Below are 23,103 nucleotides of genomic sequence, written 5' to 3'. Positions count from 1 at the left end.
GCTTTAAAAAAGTGTGTGTCTTTAGCAAGATATCAGCTTCCCTGCTCTTCTTGCCCAATGAACACATCAACACACCCTTGTTCACTTAGCAACACAGAGGGGACCTGCTTCACTAGCCAATGTCCCCCATTATCCTTCCATTTTCTATCACTCTGGATGTACTTAGCTCTAAACCTAGCTCCTATTGTTGACAGCCCAGGCAGAGATGCAGAGTTACGGGCGACCTCCTGTGTTGTATTCTTTCAATTTGCCTGCAGTCTCAGTCCCATCTCCGGTCCCCCTCCATGGTCAAATCTCCATGTTCTGCACATGCTTGTATGGGTTTTTTTTTTGAGTATTCTGCTTTTTCTCCCATGTCACCAAAGATGAATAGTTAATGTTACTTGGAGACTCTATGTGAGTTACAGTTCAATGAATGTGTGAATCTGAATATTTGCATGAATGGGATGGTGAGTGCATTGTCTAAGGTGGCTGCTTGCCTTGTGTTCATTGCTGATGGGACAAACTCCAACCCACCTTGCGTGAGACAGGGAGTCAGTCCATTAAAGGGTCCATTCATGCATACTCACATGAGGTGAATTTTGAGTTGCCAATTAACCTGTTCTGCAAGCCATTATCACTTTTGGGTCACAAAATTGCAGATTCATTCAGGGTTTTCAAGAAACATAAATGTTATTCATAAATAGAATAATAAAGCATAACGAATAAAGCAGAGGATGCCTGGGGAAAAATAGACAAGGTAATGAGACCAAAGGACAGCTGCAGTACAGGCTTTTAAATGTTCAAAGCCCTGCGTGAGATGCAGGTCACACAACACAGCAGCAGCAGCAAGCCTGCAGCTGATCTAGCAAAGAAGAAATAAAAAACAGTATTTGTTTCCCATTGAATCACTGTTTAAGAAGGGGTTTCGGAGTAGCAGCCATATCCTCTTAGGGCTGCGTTCAGTGTCTTCACACCAACTTACAATTTAAAGGCAAAAGTCCAGATGTATTCTTTTACCCATGCCTGAAAACAAAATCAAACCTAGGCAACCTGATTGCAATATATTTGTGGTGAGTTGATTTTAAAGAACATAAATATTCTCAATGTTTGTCTTTAGTATTATATTTTTCAGAATAAATGCCTGCAGTATTTTATTATTTGTTTAGTGAGGGCAATACCTCCATGAATTTACCAAGAACTTAAAAGGAACAAATAATCCTTAAACTGGCTGCCTCACAGTACAGATTAAAATGTTTTTCATTCACTGTAGACAATACTTACATTAGTAGGACTCTTGTAGTAAAATAATTTGCTTACCAAGATGCTGGTTTTCATTCTCCAGCTCCTTTGTCCGTAAATACTGCTTTTCCAGCTGAAGCTTCAGCTCTCGAATCTGCCCCTCCATAGCTAAAGACATAAAAATACTCATATTGTCAAACTTGACATGTTTAGTAAGTTTTTGTTGTACTCTTTAGTTAGTTACTTTGCACCCATATAGCAATGTAGGAATAAAAACAAAGCAACTCTTTAGCGTCTATAATATTTCTAACTCACACTTTTATATTAGATCATTATATCTTGTAGCAATTCAATGTGACAAATTACAGCAGTTAAGTATTATTATATTTTAATTTTGATCAATATACTTTATTGCTTGGGAATAGATTTCTTATCACTGATTCCTTTCCCAAGAAAAATAACACAATGTAAACACAAATAGAGGAATAATAGATTTTGAGAGTTGCATTCAAATTGTTATTAGAAATCAAAATAATTAGCACACCCACTTTTAAACTAATAACGTGGACTTCTGCATACAGTACACAACTTGGCAAGAACATTTACAAAATATATAATCCTTAAAAACCAAGAAATGATGTCAGAAGAGCTCATGGTCTTCAGGGACTTGTCTAGTTATATCCATCTGTCAGTGACTTATATTGTTTTGCTTTTCTGCTAACAACAGGAATCAAAATAAATAACATGTCACCCACACCTCTGTGTTTATTTTATATGAGTGAGCTGCTTTGCTTTTCACTTCTTTAACCCAAATTAAAATGTAGTGAATAAAAAAATACTAAATTCTCTTAAATGTTGCATGTTTGTCACAGCTACAGTACAGCATCTACTTGGAGAACCAGTCAAAAAATAATTAATAAGTAAGTAAATTAGTAAATAATTGTCATATGGTTGATCAGGTTGACTGGGATTGGCTCCGGCAGAACTCCGTGACCCTGTAGTTAGGATATAGCGGGTTGGATAATGGATGGATGGATAGTAACATTCAGGTAAGTACGGTAGAGTATCTCAGGAGCCATTTTTTATAAAATATTTGAATTAATAATTAACTTCTGTTTCCCATGGCTGCAGTAATAAAATAAATTTAAATCTGCTGCAGCGGGGGTGTAATGATGGTGCAGAATAAAGCAGGTTGCTTTATATTTGATAAAATAAATGAAAATCGGGCACTTCAAAGTGTGTTTTAACAACTAATACTGTAATTCTATTTATAGGACATTTTCTGGCTTGGATCAACACAGGAGCTGGGTGAACATGTAAATGAGACACCATCCTCCATGAGCATTCTCTCTCTTTTATAATGTGCAGAATAGAAGGGGCGGGGCTTCTTTTGCTTCAGTGCCCTTAAAGGGCAGTTTCTCGAGGCTGTGAGAGAAGAAGGAGACAAAACTGTTAGTTGCAGTGCCCCCTCTCGTCCCGGGGTGGTACTACTTACTTAGGTGAACTTGGAAGTGACACTCTGGCACGCATGTGCAACACTGTTTATACATATATTATCTACCAAGTAGATACAATAATTTCATAAATAAATGAACCTAATATTGACAACGGTTTGGCACAGGCAATCTAGATTAAGAGTTATAGGTATTGTCAGGCATGAATTCCCATAAAGCATTTTAGGGTCTTTAAGCAGGCAAGAACAATAGGGGCAGACAATGATGTGACACCATTGTTAATAACCTTTCCCTGTCCACCTTTAGACAAGTGGAAAAAAACTATGAGAATCTGTGACATCCAGAAGACAGCATTCAGTCATGATCCTGCATCTGAAGGAGACAGAACTATGTCCTCAGAAGCAGGTCTTATGGGCTGAGGAAACCAAGAAACAGATGGGTCCTCTGAATTTTATACGACCACTAAAATTAAATGTGGATTCTGCCATTGATCCCAACACTGCTGTATATCTATGTTTGTTGTTCTGTTTTTTCAGTTGCTGTACCTTTATGCCACCATCAATTTGTCTTTATCTTCCAATAACACAAATTGAATGCACTCAGTAAATTAATAATGCTGCATATTTATTACTAGCTTACATTTCCACAAAGGATAGAAGATATGCCTAGTTTGTATTATTAATTTAATTTCCACTTGATAACGCTGAAAGTAATTACTATAGCATGAAATGCTGATTGGTAGAAAAGGCAGATACTTTATTGCTGCACAATAAACAAACAGAATTCAAGCAGACTTTATGCAGGCAGAGTTAAGGTAAGAATTACACCAGCATCTCTGGCTATGAACATGTACAAATGAATCTGACTTTGTACAGTGGACAAAAACCTGGAATGACGAGCTCCCGTGCCTCCTGTGAGAATGTGTTATGAACACCAAGAAGCCCCATCAACATGAAACAGCATCAGAGGTACCTGCCCAGTCAGACTGCCATTAATGATGTTTTTTAAATACTGTTTTCCACAAAAATATCATATTTATGTTGATGCATATAATAGACAAATCTGTGCTTTTGCTTTCTTAGTTGCAAAATTCTGCTATAAAAAATTTAGTTGCACAAAAAGCAAACTTTCTTACAAACTTAAGACAGAAAGATGTGGGATCAGCTGCACGTCAGCTGCCTTAACACACAAGTTTTGAATCTCACGGTAATAAAAAGGTAAAAATGTAAACAGCCGTTCCTCAGATGTAGAGCTTCTCTCTTTCAGTTCCATCTCAAATGCTGTGTCCCCAACCCTTAGCAGGAGTGCAAATTTTATTAAATCTGAAAAATTTAGAAACAAATCAAGTTGACTTTTACTGAAAAGTCTGTTGTTGAAAGACTTCAAAACTCTTTCCACAACTACAAGAATAAAGTGTGCTTGGAAAAGAGCTGTTTATTAAGTTTGTTTGTGCATTGCAGAGCCCAGAATGAGGCAATATGCGGTATATATTGAGTGAACACATTTCCACTGTTCCAGAGTCAAATGTTGGCGCTCCAGCTGATGCTTGGCATTGTGCTTAGTAATCATAGGCTTGTATGCAGCTGCTTGGCTATGGAAACCCATTTTATTAAGCTGCCAGCATACAGTTTTTGTGCTGATGTCGGTCTCAGAGGCAGCTTGGAACTCTTTTCTGAGGATGGGCGATTTATACGTGGCTAGGAGGTGTCACACACATGCGAGAAGGAGGCAGCTAAAGGGCTTAAGAATTGGTAATACCATATCAGACCAGGGTGCAGCACGGTGTACTGACTGTCTTTCTCAGTTCCTTGCAGACCGTTCCCAGGAAATCCTACCAGGTTCCGGGCCTTTTGAGGAGTCACTTCTGTGATCTGGCCCTTTTGATGACATCATTTCCTCCCTGGGTCTTTAAAGCTGCCATCTTACCTCCACCTCATCAATTCTATTTTGGACTCAGTCGTGTGAACATCTCTATTCAAACTTTTTTCAAACTTTTGCAGCCGGGATATAATATACGGGTGGCTGCCCCAAACTTTTATAATGTCTGAAGTCTCGTCCTTGTCAGAGTGGTGTAGTTGGCAGGATGGTGGTTCCCTGAAGAAAACGGGACAGGACTAAAGAATTAAATTAGGTGGGAAAGTACTGGGGCTGAGTTTCCAGGTGGGGAGTTCGGGTGTCAGGAATAACTTGGTACATGCTCTGCTTCCTAAATACGAAACCAGGCTAGCATTTTCTCAAAGGAAGAATATGGATGAGATTTACAGATGTGCGCTGGTTCCTATGGAGGAAATGAAGAGGGCTCATTATGTTCTCACGGAGGAGAGAGCTGAGCCGCCCATTGGGATTATGATCCCAGATAAATATGGGCTTTCCTCAGGCCAGCAGGTAAAGAACCTCAAAAACTGGGAGCTAGATCCTGAGCGATGTACCCAGGAGCAGGCAGAAACTCTCTGGGAGCGAACAGCCCATTGGCTAGGGCGATTTGTGCTGAATTCATTTCAAATATTGCAGCAGGTTGCTTCCTTACTTTTGTTAAAAGGACTCCCCGAAACTTTTATCCAGCTGGCCTGGGTAGAATTCCACACCATGGATGAGCTTATAAAGCTCCTAGAAACATCTAACCCAGCCTTACAATCTGAGGGAGCAGAATGGTCCTCTAGTGGATTCCGTGGGGATTACGTCACACAAACTAGGTCTCTTTCATGTAAACCGGAGCCTGTTCCAGTGTTCCTGGGCCTCGGGGCGTGCAAACTGCCAGGGGACGAAGAGGGATGCAAGTGGACGGGGAGATGTGGTTTATGTGCACTTGTCAACCCCCTATCACTAGCACATATGGAAGTAGTAATAGTTAATGGATATAAAGTCGAAGCACTCCTCAAATCCGGAAGCAATATTTCTTTTGTTGCTTGCCGATATGTATTACCATGACATTGGAAAAAAATAAAGACCAGCGTTAACTGTATACATGGGGAAATCTGTAAGTATAAAACGGCCCTATGTTTTATTAGCTATGGAAGATCGCTGAAAAAAATCCCCGTGGCGCTCCACCCAAATCCACCTTTCGCTGTGATTCTGGGGTGGAACTGGTCAGACAATAAAAGCACTGTACTAATTACTGCTCCTGAACAAAACTTGGGCCTAGCTATAGACGGGGATGACTCGACTCCAGCTGTCTCCACGCCATGTAACCAGCCAGCGGAGAGAGATACAGAAGTCCAAGAGGTAGACGGGGAGATTCCTCCATGAGCCTCGATGAGCTGGGAAGAATCCCCGCCCCTTGAGGTCAGACCAGACCCACTCTCTGAGTTACATTTTCAATTCAGAGAAACGACGGCTTTTTTCAAAATGGAGCAGTGGAATGACGACTCCCTGAAATATGCGAAAAATGCATCAGTACTTGTCAATGGCCGACACACTCATCAGCCCATGCCACAGGGTCTTCACTTTGTGATTGAGAACAACCTGTTATATTGAATAGCTGAGCATGAGGGGGAGGTGAGAAAGTTGTTGTTAATCCCACAAATTTACCAGTGGCAAGTCTATGAATTAGCACATGCCCACCTCCTAGGAGGCCATTTGGGCACAGAGAAAACATTAGAGCGTATTAAGCTCTGATGTTTTTGGTCGGGAATTAATGAGGAGGTTAGCTGCTTTTGCGTCTCCTGTCCAGACTGTCAATTATAGAAAATTCCTAGGAGGGACCGAGCTCCTCTCGTTCCCCTTGCCCTGATTGATGTTCCCTTTGAGAGAATTGGGGTCAGCATTGTAGGTCCCTTAGAGCCCTTAGAGCCCTCAGCAAAAGGACATAAATATATCTTAGTCCTCATTGATTATTCTACTCGATATCCCAAGGCTGTTCCTCTGCGCTCAGTCATGTTAAAAGCAATTACACGGGAACTTGCAGGGGTCTTTGCGTGTGTCAGCAGAAGTTGTTTCAGATCAAGGGACTCCATTCACCTCAGAGACATTCAGGGAAGTTGCCAAGTTATTTAAAATAAAGCACTTAAAGACCATGGTGTATCATCCTCAAACCGACGGTGTAGTGGAGAGATTTAATCAAACTCTCAAGCAAATGCTTTGTAAGTTGGTCAGTGGGGGCGGGAGGAACTGGGATCAACTCCTCCCCCTCGTACTCTTTGCCTATCGAGAAGTCCCACAAGCCTCTACGGGGTTTTCACCATTTGAATTACTATATGGATGGCAACCTCTGGGATTATTGGATATTTTGAAAGAAGGATGGGAAGGAGAGTCTCTTCCCTCTACCAATATATTAGAGTATATCGTGCAGTTGCGTGATCGATTTGGAAAAATTCGACCTGTTCTAAAAAAAGTCACTTGGAAGAAGCACAAGCAGCACAGGCCCGTTATTATGATCATGGTATGACCCTCCGAGAATTCCATCCAGGAGATCGTGTCATGGTTTTGGTTCCAACCTCCCATTTAAAATTACTTGCTCATTGGCAAGGACCTTATGAAATTAAGGAGAGCAAAGGGCTCGTTGATTATTTGGTAAAACAACCCAATTGTTGAGCAAGCGAGCGGATTTGTCATGTAAATTTGCTGAAGGCGTGGAAGGAGAGGGATCCTGATCCCACCTCCGCTCAGCCCCGCTCATTCTTTGCTCGCACATTCAACCTTAATTTCGCCACAGATTTAAATTCCACACAGAGACGGGAGCTTGAAACAGCTATCCTGTCCGTCCCTGAGGTGGTGAGTGAAAAACCCAGAAGGACCTCTCTGATTGCGCATGACATAGTGACAGCGCCCGGGGTTATCGTTAGAGAGCAACCCTATCGACTTCCTGAGGCAAAGAAAGTAGAAGTGGAGCTTGAAATCCCTGGTCCAGTCCAATCGTCTTGGTTAGTAAGCCTGATGGGAGTTGGAGGTTTTGCAATGACTTCCGTCGGGTAAATCAAGTCTCCCAATTTGAAGCTTATCCAATGCCTCGAGTGGACAACCTCCTCGAAAGGCTTGGCCAAGCAAAGTTTTTGACTACATTTGACATGACTAAGGGGTACTGGCAAATTCCTTTAATGGCCTCCACTAAGGTTAAGACTGCGTTTAGCACCCCTAGCGGACATTGGCAGTATCATGTCCTTCCTCTCTGGGCCTTTAAAGCCGCCATCTTACCTCCTCCTCATCAGTTCTATTTTGGACTCAGTCGTGTGAACATCTCTGTTCAAACTTTTTTCAAACTTTTGCAGCCGGGATATAATATACGGGTGGCTGCTCCAAACTTTTATAATGTCTGAAGTCTTCTTCTTGTCACAGAGGTCATGCTCTGTGAGTTTACATGGCCTACCACTTTGTGACTGAACTGTTGTTGCTCCTAGCTGCTTCCACTTCACAATAATAGTAATTACAGCAGACTGGGGCAAATCTAGCACAGAAAAAAAATTAATGTATTGCGTTGTGGTAAAAGTGGTATCCTATGACAGTGCCACATTTAAAGTCATTGAGCTCTCCAGCATGACCCATATTACTGCTAGTGTTTGTTAATAGAGATTGCAGGACTATGTGCTTGATTTTATGCCCCTGTTAACTTGTGGATATGGCTGAAACAAATGAACTCAATATTCTGGAGTGGTGTCCACATACGTTTGAACATAAAGTATATGTGTCAGAGGGGGACATTTTTTATACACTAGTGGTTCCATTTCTCTCTTAGGCAAAGGAACATGTAAATATTACATTTAAAACACAGCAGATGAAAAGGCAAATTTACTGGGTAATCTTGTTACTGATTATTGTGATGGCTGTCTTCAGAATATACTGTAGGTAGAGAGGGAAGCTGCATGAAAGGACCAAGCAAAGCTGGCAGACAAGAAATGAGGCGTGCCTAGATCACAACAACACAAGGAGTCCAGAGTGGAAAAAAAGGAGCAACGAAGAAACACTGACAGGGATTCCATGATTTTGATAAAACTTCTGTTGGGAAATGAGAGTCCGGTGAACAGACTGCATCGGTGGACAGTTGGACAGTTAATTGTTGGGGTAACAGTGCGCAAACTGGACTCTGCACCACTAAAGGTTGTATCCTCCAAGTCTTGTTTTTGATGGACTTAGAGTGTGGACTGTGTGTTTTCTATTTAAAAAAAAAAGGAAATTCGTTCCTGGTATTTTTAGATTGTGTTATGTTCATTTATCTTTTAAATGTACTTTATATTATCTTGTGTAATAAAAGTTAGTGTTGCTTTTCCTGAAATTACTGTTGTGTCTTTCATTGTGTGTTATCTCACCACCCAATTTAAACAAACCTGTGTGCTATTATCGGTAAATATCAAGAGTTTCCAGTCTTTTAATAAAACTGGGTGGCGTAGTCGGATATTTTAACGGTGTCTTGGTTAGATTACCTGTAAGTGTAAACAGACACCTGTAACATATGTCCTTAATGTAAGGTAGCTGTCATGGCCGTTAATGATATGGCAAGGATTAATAACCTACTATCTGATCTATTTGTTAAAATATAGGTTTTTATCATTATATATCCTCATTATTACTAATTATTACTCGGATGCTATCTGTTTGTGTTTTAATTATAGCTGTAGACGTTTGTGCTTAATTCCTTTTTTTTTTTTAATCTAATTATTTTTTCTCTACCCTCTACTGTTCAACATCATACCCTTGGTTTATTTTTATTGCTATTATTGCATTAAGACTTACTATGCTTATTCTGGACCACTTTCTAACACCATTCCCCGGGTTTATTATCCGGGTGTATTATCTTAATACACTAAGATTGCTGAAGATTATATATATTCTAAGTTCATAGTTTGTTAATGATTAAATTTTATGCATATAGTATTTAGACTATATTGGTAATAGATATCTATATTTTTTAATCCTAAAATGCCGCTGTGTGGAGGCTTGTTTTTGCTTTGGATGTGCTCTGTCTCTGGGTATGTCAGAGGACCGGGACTGTGTGAAGTGAGTTCTAGCCTCACGTGCGGAGGCAAAAGGGAGGTGGGGGTTAGGGGGGAGAAAGAGAGCAGGCTATATGTATACCTATTATATCCTTTTAATCTTTAAAATTATAACTACCAACGTAATAATAGCCTGCATGGCAATAACTCTTGGAAATTAAGGCTGAAGCTGTCTCACTTCCAGTTAAGACTATAAAATGACATCAAAAAGTCAGAATCAATGTCTCCATGATGGGACAGTTAACTTCGTGAGCTGGAATGTTAAAGGCCTGAATCACAAATTAAAGAGAAACAAAGTACTCTCTCACCTAACAGGTCTAAATGCTAAAATAGTATTTTTACAGGAGACCCACTTACTAAGCAAGGATCAGTTCCGCTGCAAAAGACTGGACTGGCCAAATGTTCCATTCTAGTTTTACAAAGAAAACTAGAGGTGTGGGAATTCTCATACATAGAACAGTACCATTTGTAGCATCAGATGTAGTATTGGATCCTGAAGGGAGATATGTGATGGTCATGGGAGACTTATCTTACTGTAAAATGATTTTGATAAATGTTTATGCACCTAATGTTGATGATAAGGAATTTATACAAAATTTATTTGCATCCATTCCCAATCTGAACACTCATAAAATTATAATGGCTGGGGACTTTAATTGTGTTTTAAATCCACTTAGATAGGACTTCCTCCACAGGGGAACGACATCTAACACGCAAAGATAATTACAAAGTTTATAACTGATCACAACTTATCAGACCCCTGGAGGTTTTTAAACCCAAATTCAAGAACATATTCTTTCTACTCACCAGTACATCATTGCTACTCAAGGATTGATTATTTCTTTATAGATAATAATTTCTTGCCTTTGATTAAATCTTGCAAATATGATGCTATTGTTATTTCTGACCATGCACCTCTGATCTTGGAGCTAAAGTTACTATGCCCCACACACTCACCTCGCTTCTATTAGCAGACAAGAATTGTACAGAATTTATATCTAAACAAATCAGTTTCTTCCTAGAGACAAATACATCCTCAGAGATTTCTGCAGGAATACTCTGGGAAACTCTTAAGCCTTCTTAAGAGGACAGATTATCTCATATCTTTCCCACAGAAATAAATTAGAAACCAAGAAAGTAGCAGAGATAAAAAGCGAAATTACTAGAATAGATGAAGAACATGCCAGACTACCAAGCAAGACTCTACATAGGAAAAGGCAGGCTCTGCATTCAGAACTAAACCTCTTGACAACTAAAGAAACTGAACAACTAATTTATAAATCCAGACATCATTACTATGAACATGGAGAGAAAGCTAATAAGCTTTTAGCTCAACAAATTCACAAGCAAGAAGTCCGCATACGCAATCCCAGTAATCACCAACATGAACGGAGATAAAATCATCGACACAAAAATATAATGCACACATTCAGAGACTACTATAAATCCTATATACTACTGAGTTTAAAGAAGACAATACACAATCTAATGCATTTCTGGATACATTACAGATACCACAAATAGACACTTTAGTGTGGAGGAACTTGATAAACCTCTGGCATTATCAGAATTACTAGATGCTATAAAGTCACTTCAAGCGGGAAAGCAGCAGGCCCTGATGGCTACCCTGCAGAATTTTACAAGAAATTCTCGCTCAGCTAGCTCCCTCCTATTAGCAACATTTACAGAAGCCAGAGACAATCAAACTCTTCCTCAAACTTTTGCCAAGCACTAATCACGTTTTCCAAAACAAAATAAGGACTTATTACAATGTGCATCATACAGACCAATTTCACTTTGAATAATGACGTTAAAGTACTCTCAAAAATCATAGCTAGAAGGATGGAGAAAGTGCTCCCCTCGGTAATATCACAAGATCAAACTGGATTTATTAGGGCACACTTATCTTCAAATCTTCGACGCCTGTTTAATGTAATATACTCACCAACTAAATCAAACACCCCAGAAATATTATTATCATTGGATGCAGAAAAAGCATTTGACATGATTGAATGGAAATACCTTTTTACTACATTGGAGAAGTTTGGGTTTGGCCCGAACATTTGTGCATGGATTAAAATTACTGTATACCAACCCAGAAGCTTCAGTTTGTATCAACAACATTTGCTCAGACTACTTTAAACTAGAACGTGGTACTAGACAAGGATGCCCTTGTCACGCTACTGTTTGCAATTGCCATTGAACCACTGGCAATACATTGTCGAAATACTGATCAGATAAAGGGGATTATCAGAGAAGGACTGGAACAGAAAATCTCTCTATATGCAGATGATATGGTACTGTATATATCAGACCCAGAAAATTCTGTGCCTGCAGTCTTAACAGCACTCACAGAATTTCAAAAGATCTCTGGTCTCAGAATTAATCTGAATAAAAGTGTACTCTTTCCAGTGAATTCTCAAGCATATAATATTAGATTAGACACCCTACCTTTTATCATTGCAGAACAGTTTAAATACCTCAGGGTAAACATCACAAGTAAACATAAAGCTCTTTATCAACAAAATTTTGCCGTCTGCATGGAAAAAATTAAACAAGACTTGCATAGATGGTCAACCCTTCATCTCACACTAGCTGGAAGAATTAACACTGTTAAGATGAATATTCTTCCTAAGCTCCTTTTTATTTCAAAACATCCAATATACATTAATAAATCATTTTTAAGCAATTAGATTCAACAATAACCTCATTTATTTGGAACTCAAAACATCCACGCATCAAAGAGCGACCCTACAAAGACAAAAGGCAGAAGGCGGCATGGCTCTACCTAACTTCCAGTTTTATTACTGGGCAGCAAATATACAGCTATAAAACCTGGACACAAATAGAAGAACATACACAGGCTTGGTCCGCAATAGAAGTAAAATCCTGCAGTACTTCTTTATATTCCTGCTCTGTGCCCCATAAACAAGTTATCGGCAATATACTAATAACCCAATTGTGCTCCACTCACTTAGAATATGGAACCAATGTAGAAAGCATTTTAAGATGGAGAAGCTTCTATCTGTGGCACCTCTGCAAGAGAACCACCTCTTTCAACCTTCAAAACATATGCAGTTTTAATATCTGGAAAAATTTGGAATTAACTTGCTTAGAGATCTTTATATAGACAACGTCTTTGCATCCTATGAACAATTACATTCCAAATTTAACATTCCAGCTACACATTTCTTTCACTATCTTCAAATCAGGAACTTTGTTAAACAGAACCTTCCAGATTTTCCTCATCTTGCACCCTCATCCATGCTGGAAAAAATATTGCTCAATCTCAAGGACTTAGACACCATCTCTGCAATATATAAAATCATTTTACAATCCCTCCCTTTCAAAGATCCAAGAGGACACTGGGAAAAAGATCTCTCAATTAATATATCAGAAAAGGAGTGGAAAGTAGCAATGCAGAGAATTCACTCGAGCTCCATATGCAAAAGCATACAATTATACAACTCAAAATTATATATCGAGCACATCTGTTCGATCTGCTGTCTAAAACTCTCCAAAATGTTTCCAGGGCATGATCCAACCTGCGAACGCTGCAATCAAGTCCCAGCCTCACTGGGTCACATGTTCTGGGCCTGCACCAAATTAACATTATTCTGGACAAAATTTTTAATTACCTTTCAGACAGCCTTGGACTCACAATCCCTCCTAACCCATTAACAGCTGTGTTTGGGGTTCTTCCAGATGGGTTTAAAGCTGGAGAAAGGCAAACAAACTGTGATTGCATTCACTACACTTTTCTCACGCAGACTTATTCTGCTAAACTGAACGAACCCAAACTCTCCTCTTTTAAGTCAGTGGGAAACCAATGTTTTATACTATCTGAAATTGGAAAAATCAAATACTCAGTTAGAGGATCTGTACGGATTTTTTTTCAAAACATGGCAGGATCTAATCAGTAATATTTTAAAATAAGCTCTTAAAGCACAGAGGAAGCAATTATTTTTGTATTTCTTTGTCTTTTCCATTCATCTCTATTGGCTTATCAAACTTATTAATTTAGGTATGTTTACAAGACTTAAATTTTACGCCGTTTACCTTGCTCTCTCTCTTAGGGGTGGGGGTCGACTTGTTCTTAATTTTATTTTTTTGTAAAAATTGATTGATTTGTATGGAATAATTGTAATAAAATCAATACAATTTCAAAAAAAAAATGTAAGGTAGCTGTGTTGCTGGAATATTCTGTGCCGACTTCATCTTGCATTGACCTTGAGCTGAGCAAATGGCGTACCAGGATGTTATGCAGCCACCACATATGAACTTTACTGTACACTTGTTGAAGTTGGTGTGTAAACATAGACAGAGACCTCCAGGGTTTCCTCAGGTGGCTATGGATGTAAAGGTTTTGAGGAACCTTGACTATAGTGAATTTGTTCTGTCCACTTCAGGTTATCAGTGATGCTAACTCTATGTTACATAAAGCTGCTGACCCACTGAACAGCATCTTCTTTGATGAATAGACCTACTCCATGCCTTGTGGGAAAAGTAGACTGTTCCAACATCCCTGGACTCTACATAGCAGGCAGCTTGTTACAACAGTCACAAGGAATTCATAAGAATGCAAGAATCAACTACATTAAATCGAACATTGAAATCTAAAGGCTTAATGCATAAGCTTGAAACAATTAAATGAAATGTAGCTATCTCTCTAGATCAGACAAATGAAAGAAAAAAGACAAAACAAAGAAAGTATTGAAAAATCTCCATAGTATTAGGGTGTTGTACTGTGTTAGACATTATGAATGCAATGAGAAGTCGAGGAAAATGACACCTTTTATTGGCTAACTAAAAAGATTATAATATGCAAGCTTTTGAGGCAACTCAGGCCCCTTCTTCAGGCAAGATCTTGCCTCTTTCTTCCTGAGTCTAACCCACAATACGGTGGCTTCTGCAGCTTCAGACAAAGAGGAACATGAAAATGCTTGTACTGAAATTACTTGTACCCCTCTTTGTAGTGACAGTGAAAAAACAGGTGAAAATGTTGGTGAGCGTCTTCTTCTCAAACACAACAACACTGCCATTATAAATGACGACCCACACTCTGAACAAATCAGCTATCAGATAAAGACTGCTGTTCAGGTGAAAACTAAAGTTTATTCTGTAAACAATGATTAGAGTAGATTTACTAATCTATACTAATAAAAGGCAAAGCCCTCACTGACTCACTGACTGACTGACTGACTGACTGACTCATCACTAATTCTCCAACTTCCCGTGTGGGTGGAAGGCTGAAATTTGGCAGGCTCATTCCTTACAGCTTCCTTACAAAAGTTGGGCAGGTTTCATTTCGAAATTCTACGCGTAATGGTCATAACCGGAAGGTATTTTTCTCCATTTACTGTAATGGAGTTCAGCCAGTTCCGTGGGGGGCGGAGTTTCGTGTGACATCATCACGCCTCCCACGTAATCACGTGAACTGACTGTCAACGCACTACGTAGAAAACCAGGAAGAGCTCCAAAACGCTGAAGAAAACATGCATTATAAAAACATGCATTATATAATTGAGAAGGCAGCGAAACAATAAGAAGCGAGCGAGTGACATATACTACCATATTAATGAGTGCTGCTACTTCGGAAAGAAAGGTGTAAACCTAAACTTTAAATTAAGTTAATAGACAGGGTGCCGCTGGTGTTTCTCATGCCCACGGGTAATGCGGGATACAAGTTTAATGAGAGGGCGAGGATATAAACGAGAGTTTTGATCACTTTGTAACTAAGTTAAAATTGCCGGTGAAAGGGTGTGCTTATGCAAATTTCGAGAGACTGTGTTTGTGGGGGATTGACAGTTAACGCGGTTGGGGGAGTCACATCATCATATCCCCTCCCATTTACCTCATTTCGCTCTGTGCTGAGCTCCGCGGCTAACGGCGTCTTCCGAAGCAACTTCATCACACTCCCACCAAATACTCACAGAAAAATCCACAAGTTAATACACACGCTGTCTCTAGAGTTTCTCCACACTCAATGTATTCCTCGCACCCCCTTTATACCCTCTAATCTCCAATTTCAATTCAGATACCTCCAATTTCCTGTAAGGCTCAGCTGCGCGATGACAAGTAATAAGTCTCAAGGACAGACCCTACAAAACGATGCCATTGATTTCAGGCAAGATTGCTTTTCTCCTGGACAACTATACTTGCATTCTCAAAAGTGAGCTCAGCAGCTTCGTCATATTACAACCGGAGTGCAGCCAGAAACTTTTAAGTACCGGGTCTTAGATAACATTAAATTAAGCCGTAGACATCGCAACATCACACAAGATAGCAGCTCACGAGAACTTACTGAACGCAGTACGAGTGATCACTTCCATGCATCAAATCAAACCTGTTCAAAAAACGCATTACACAATTTACAAGGTGATGGCTTTCTATGGCGTTCGTTTATAAAGCAGCGGAGAGGCTGTGTGAAGGCAGCTACACAGAAAAAGCAGAGCGCCACACTCTGAATGTATTGCTGGCATCGCCGTTATACCCTCTGATCTCCCATTTGAATTGAAATGCCTCAGATTTCCAGTAAGGCTCTGCTTCGCGATGACAATTAATAAGTCTCAGGGACACACCCTACAAAAGGTTGCCATTGATTTGAGGCAACATTGCTTTTCTCCTGGACAAAACTGTACGTTGCATTCTCAAAAGTTATATATATATATACAAGTGGAGGAAATAATTATTTGACCCCTCACTGATTTTGTAAGTTTGTCCAATGACAAAGAAATGAAAAGTCTCAGAACAGTATCATTTCAATGGTAGGTTTATTTCAACAGTGGCAGATTGCACATCAAAAGGAAAATCGAAAAAATAACTTTAAATAAAAGATAGAAATTGATTTGCATTTCATTGAGGGAAATAAGTTTTGAACCCCTACCAACCATTAAGAGTTCTGGCTCCCACAGAGTGGTTAGACACTTCTACTCAATTAGTCACCCTCATTAAGGACACCTGTCTTAACTAGTCACCTGTATAAAAGACACCTGTCCACAGAATCAATCAATCAAGCAGACTCCACATTCTACAACATGGGAAAGACCAAAGAGCTGTCCAAGGATGTCAGAGACAAAATTGTAGACCTGCACAAGGCTGGAATGGGCTACAAAACCATTAGCAAGAAGCTGGGAGAGAAGGTGACAACTGTTGGTGCGATTGTTCGAAAATGGAAGGAGCACAAAATGACCATCAATCGACCTCGCTCTGGGGCTCCACGCAAGATCTCACCTCGTGGGGTGTCAATGGTTCTGAGAAAGGTGAAAAAGAATCCTAGAACTACACGGGAGGAGTTAGTTAATGACCTCAAATTAGCAGGGACCACAGTCACCAAGAAAACCATTGGAAACACATTACACCGCAATGGATTAAAATCCTGCAGGGCTCGCAAGGTCCCCCTGCTCAAGAAGGCACATGTGCAGGCCCGTCTGAAGTTTGCCAATGAACACCTGAATGATTCAGAGAGTGACTGGGAGAAGGTGCTGTGGTCTGATGAGACCAAAATAGAGCTCTTTGGCATTAACTCAACTCGCTGTGTTTGGAGGAAGAAAAATGCTGCCTATGACCCCCAAAACACCGTCCCCACCGTCAAGCATGGGGGTGGAAACATTTTGCTTTGGGGATGTTTTTCTGCTAAGGGCACAGGACAACTTAATCGCATTAACGGGAAAATGGACGGAGCCATGTATCGTGAAATCCTGGGCGACAATCTCCTTCCCTCTGCCAGGAAACTGAAAATGGGTCGTGGATGGGTGTTCCAGCACGACAATGACCCAAAACATACAGCAAAGGCAACAAAGGAGTGGCTCAAGAAGAAGCACATTAAGGTTATGGAGTGGCCTAGTCAGTCTCCGGACCTTAATCCAATAGAAAACCTATGGAGGGAGCTCAAGCTCAGAATAGCACAGAGACAGCCTCGAAACCTTAGGGATTTAGAGATGATCTGCAAAGAGGAGTGGACCAACATTCCTCCTAAAATGTGCGCAAACTTGGTCATCAATTACAAGAAACGTTTGACCTCTGTGCTTGCAAACAAGGGTTTTTCCACTAAGTATCAAGTCTTTTTTTGTTAGAGGGTTCAAAAACTTATTTCCCTCAATGAAATGCAAATCAATTTCTATCTTTTATTTAAAGTTATTTTTCGATTTTCCTTTTGATGTGCAATCTGCCACTGTTGAAATAAACCTACCATTGAAATGATACTGTTCTGAGACTTTTCATTTCTTTGTCATTGGACAAACTTACAAAATCAGTGAGGGGTCAAATAATTATTTCCTCCACTATATATATATATATATATATATACACCCCGATCTACAATACTGTCAAATAAACGACCCACACACCATAGCGCAACATGAGAGGCTTCACCTTTAGCGCTGACGTCTTAGGTTCGATTCGCGAGAGTGGGTGCAGTGCGTGTGTACTGCCTGATGAGCCCAGAATTAGGGCGAAGCACGTGCCGCGTACTGTTTGCATTATTTGATAGTAAAACTATTTCAATATATTCAATATATATATATCAGCTTAATGATTCATTTTACTCTCAACCCCTGTTTGGGAAGAAGTATGAAAAAATATGAGGTTAACGCAGAAAACCAGATCACCAATTTAAGCTTTAGGAATCATAGATACTTTATTCGACATCAATTATTGTTTTGGTAAAGCCATACTCGGTGTAATCCTCCTTCCATGTTATAATATTTCGGCGACTAGCCAAGATTAAATGAGCGGAAAAAAGTAAGAGCGAAGTGAGGGTGACGCAGGCAGGCAGGCGACAGCTCAATAGCTCGAATTTGGATATACTACAGTAGGTTCTATTTAGTCGCCAGAAATATCTTTGGTAGGAATGGAAGTTGGATTTAGTCTTTAAATTTCTATGGTGAAGAAAAATTTATGCAATGATGATTAAATTTAACTTTCATTCCTACTAAACATATTTCTGTCGACCAAATAAAAATTACTTATATTTAAAATTTAAATAGAACTTGAACAAATACGATAGTTCATAATACCCACGCAGCACTAAGTGCACGTAAGATTACGAGTCATCCGTTTTAACAAGCAGCATATTGCACTGATACGAAATAGCCTGCCCATTTAATTATTTGGGAATGGATAGATAAATTAAGATTTTGTACAAAAAATGTTTACAATTTTTCTTCCTCAGTGGATTCTGGCACCCCCAGCAACAGCTCCTCGCACCCCAAAGGAGATATGTGTGTATATATATATATATATATGTATATATATATATACATTTATATATATATAGATATAGATATAGATATACATATATAGATAGATAGATATAGGTGTATGTAAATGTGTGTCAGTATATATGTAGATATGTGTGTATATATATATATATATATATATATATATATATATATATATATGCCAACAACACTCATGACAATGACAAAACAATTACATTGTCAATCATGTTACATTATTATTAAAATGTTTCCTTTTCTTTTTCATTACTTCTTTAACACACTACTTCTCTGCTGCAAAGCGCGGGTATTTTGCTATATATGCATATGTATATATGTGTATATGTATATATATATGTATATGTATATATATGCATATATATGTATATGTATATATACTGTATATATGTATGTGTGTGTGTCTGTGTATGTGTGTGTGTCTGTGTCTATATATATGACAGCAACACTCATATCAGTGACAAAACAATTACATTAACAATCATCTTACGTTATTTTTAAAATGTTTCCTTTTCTTTTTTCATAACTTCTTTAACACACTACTTCTCCACTGCGAAGCGCGGGTATTCTGCTAGTTATTATATACAAATGAAAAATAGAGAAAGGAAAAGTAGATCATGGATGATGTACAGCAAGAAAAATGAGAATATGAGAATATGGTGTACTTTTGTTGCCATCTTTCGAAATTGATAAACTTATCTGCTCAATTAAAGCACCATGAAAAGTCTGTAGAACACATCTCTAATATTGGTAACTGGCACCATCTGTCAGAGAGGCTAAGCACAAACTTCTGTCTCACATGCACACACACTCACACTTATTTGCAGTTTTAATGGACTGGTTTCCCAATCCACAGTTTGTTTTCTCTTTGTATTTTGACCAAAATGAGTTTTGGAGATAAAGCTTTAGATTCATCAAAATAAATACCAAAAACTTTGATATCTCGATGATGTGTGTGTGTCTGTATGTCACAGTTTCTTGACGATGGTCTAGAGCTAAAACGGCTGAATGGAAAAATACCAAACTTGAAACTTAAGGCTGTTATGAGATGACGATGTGATGATTAGTTTTTGAGACAAATTGTGCAAGGGAAAGGGTTAGGGTTAGGGTTAGAAAGTAGCAGAAAAAACAGTGCCATAATTAAGAAAAGGGTTAGAATGAAAACCTGCAGCCACTGGGATCCTCCAAGACCAGAATTGGGGACCCCTGCTCTAGAGGACCCCTCAAATGAATTTTTGGTAATATCTCAAGAATTATGGAAAATGCCATAAATTTGCAATTAATTGTGAATTCTTCTTATCAGTTGCTATTGTAATGACCTATTTTATGATCGGAAAGATCTGCATCAGATCGGTAAATAATTACTGAAATGTTATAGAATAGTTCAAGTAATTTGGTTCCTAGAGCACAAAGCCTACTGCTGCTCATGCTCAATTTTTTTGTTATTAGTATGTTCTCCTATTGATTATAATAAATGCCCTTTTCCATTTGACAACTTGATGCACATTTTGCCATCAAACTGTTCTGCTATTGATTATACCAAGTGTTGCTTTCATTTTTTTGTCTTTATGCACCCACTTCTATGGGGAAGAATAGTTTCTAAGTTTGCTTAGAGCCCCCAAATCACTAAGTCCAACCCTACACTGACGTATAAAGTAGTATGGTCTTCCTACTGGTTTTTGAAGTCTATGACCAGCTCCTTGGGTGAGGCAGTTGTGTCAGAAGGGAAAAACTCTTCTTTGTAAGCCATCTTATTATTGTTTGTGATCAGACCTAAGGTGGTGGTGTCATCAGCAGATTTAATGGTGGTGTTTGAGCTGAGGCTGTCCACTTAATCCTAGAATAAAAGTAAAAATAAAAAGTTCTAAATAAGAACTACTGCAGTGGGCTCAAGCATACTATCCTGCGAGGGCCTGTGTTTGGAATCAGTATGGAGAAAGTAACTTTAGGATTTAGATGATTTTTCTTTGCAAAGTAACACCATGAAGATTAGCTTGCAAATAAACACTTTTAGAGGTGCTATATAAATAAAATTAATTGATACTATTATTATAATCCTCTGTCTGCTAAACAGTCTGTTTTTAGCCCTGGCAATTGTTTTATGTGTCTCCACCATCGTTACTTACTTTTTCTTTTCTGATTTTCTTTTCTTCAGTGGTACACAAGTGCTGTAAAATGTCATATAGGGCACCATACTTTACATTTTAAACAGCTTGCCAAAGGCTGCTGTAGCATATAGCATGTCTTCTGTATTGCAATTAGGTGTAATGCGGCATCAAGGCAGTACGTCAGACATGCTGCAGTCAGTCTGCAAGGTCTTTTGCCATGATTGCTTATGTGACTTTGATCTTCCTCCATATATAGATAAAACCAGTCCTGCATCATTTTGATGCCTGTAGTAGAAGAAGGAATGGAGAAGACCTGAGTTGTGATGCACAACAGTTTACAGCCAGTGAGTAGAATCGCTAGTTTTTGAGCACAACAATTTTAATTTGGTAAATAGAGAACAAAGCTATGTATTCTGTGGAATAAAGTCATTTTTTATATCCTGTCAAAAATGCTAGGATGGTGATTCAGATTGGAGCTGATTTGGAGGTTACACAGTGGGAGGAGAGATGGGGTTGCACTGTTTCTAATATAGTTTTCATTCCTAAACTGGAAGAAGTGCTGCTTAAAAATCAAACACATCACATTCATTCCACACGTCTCCTATCTTCTGGGACCCTCAGTGCAAAAAGAAAACCAAACACAAAGACAAAGCTATATGAACATCAGCCTCGTGCCTATTGAAAGATTTACTTTTTCACATTAAACAGGGATGCCAGCATGGTCACCAACTCTTTTTTTGTTTCTCTATTTTTTCCCATAATGTCCTCACTACAATCTTGTGGTGGATCACATATGTAGCATATACATTGATAAGTATTTTGTATGTCTTTATTTGTAAGCTAAACAAGCCAAATGTAATACTAATGTTTAAGGAGGCATGCTTAATTTTATTGATAAGAACAGGAGTGCTTTGTTGTTTACCTAACCAATCCCCAAACACCTCAAGTCTTTAGGACTGACTCAGGATGGCTGGTGGGGATGGCACATGTATAAAATCGGCGTTGCAAGGGTGACTGTCTGGATTTCCATGAGCATATAAGTCATCTCCCACAGGAATGCCATAGACTACCTAAACAAAGCAACTGGGGGATGAGCTCTTTCATTGCTAAATGGCCCAGGAAGGGGCAAGCAAACTAATCCCATTGGTCTGAAGTATGGCTGTTTAAGATTGGTTTTGAATTTGAGGACATTCTGTGCCACGATGCCCCATTTGTTTGAGATTTGTGCAGGAGAAAGTAGGAAGAAATGACACAGTTTATTGTCTAACTAAATAGACTACAAATGCAGGCTTTCGAGGCCTTGCGGTAAGAATGGTCTAATGTTGGTCACCTTGCCTTTACCCTGCTCTCTTTCTCTCTCTCTCATCATCTGGCCATGAAAAGAAGACCATGATGAAGATAACTCTATCTTGGCAGCCATATTGAGAGGGGCATGTGGCCTCTTTCAATACTCCATTCAAAGGCCATGTGGTAGTAAAGCAAGCTAGACTGAAGAGAAGCTGAGAACCGCCTATGGACGCAAGATGCCCTACAACTTAGACTGTACTGGTGTGGTTGGCCAACATTCATATTATACTCTTTTTCTTTAATATTTTTGAGCATATTATCAATAATACATAATTAAATGTGTAACTTAACTCCTGCCTGTTCTTTTAGTCTGTATAACTGCCTGAGATTACAGATGTAGAAGGAAAGGAGGAAGGAAGTGGTAACGTACCTGACCACAGAGTTGTAAGAGTATGGAATTTTAAACGTTGTATTAAGGTGTCTACACAATAAAGAATACAAAGGGAAAATAGGGTCACCATAGGATGGTAAACGACAAAACAATTCCTCAGAAGAAAATTGGCTGCAATATCATTGCAAGATGGAATGAAGACAAATTATTTCCTTACAAAATTACAAAAGTGATTTAGACATTCATTTTCTGAAGACCCTTCGAGTACAGGGTGATGAGGAGCTAGAGCTCACAAATTCAAGTGCCAGCGCTGTACTGGAAGCATCCATTTAGCATCAGTTTATTTACAGAAGATTATTAATATTATTGTTTATTTGTTTAACAGCATTTATTCACGGCAAAATGCAAGGTATACAGTGCAGATTATTATAGCACAAGAAGGTTAAGTGCATCGATCAGTGTCATTTGCTGATTTGGGAGAGG

General features: G+C 39.0%; 1 protein-coding gene across 1 annotated transcript in view; it reads right to left on the bottom strand.

Annotated features, from left to right (window-relative positions):
* Nucleotides 1-23,103, bottom strand: part of prkg3 (protein kinase cGMP-dependent 3) — a 158,621-nt gene that overhangs the window by 116,459 nt on the left and 19,059 nt on the right. Inside the window, exon 2 of the mRNA XM_039748434.1 lies at nt 1,300-1,389. Within this exon, the coding sequence (XP_039604368.1) occupies nt 1,300-1,387 (88 nt within the window). The 5' untranslated portion in view covers nt 1,388-1,389. The remainder of the gene's footprint in view (nt 1-1,299; nt 1,390-23,103) is intronic.

This window comes from Polypterus senegalus, chromosome 3, assembly GCF_016835505.1.
Source record: "Polypterus senegalus isolate Bchr_013 chromosome 3, ASM1683550v1, whole genome shotgun sequence".
NCBI lineage: Eukaryota > Metazoa > Chordata > Cladistia > Polypteriformes > Polypteridae > Polypterus > Polypterus senegalus.
Note: the sequence above shows the minus strand (reverse complement) of the source record. Positions and strands in the feature narration are given on the sequence as shown.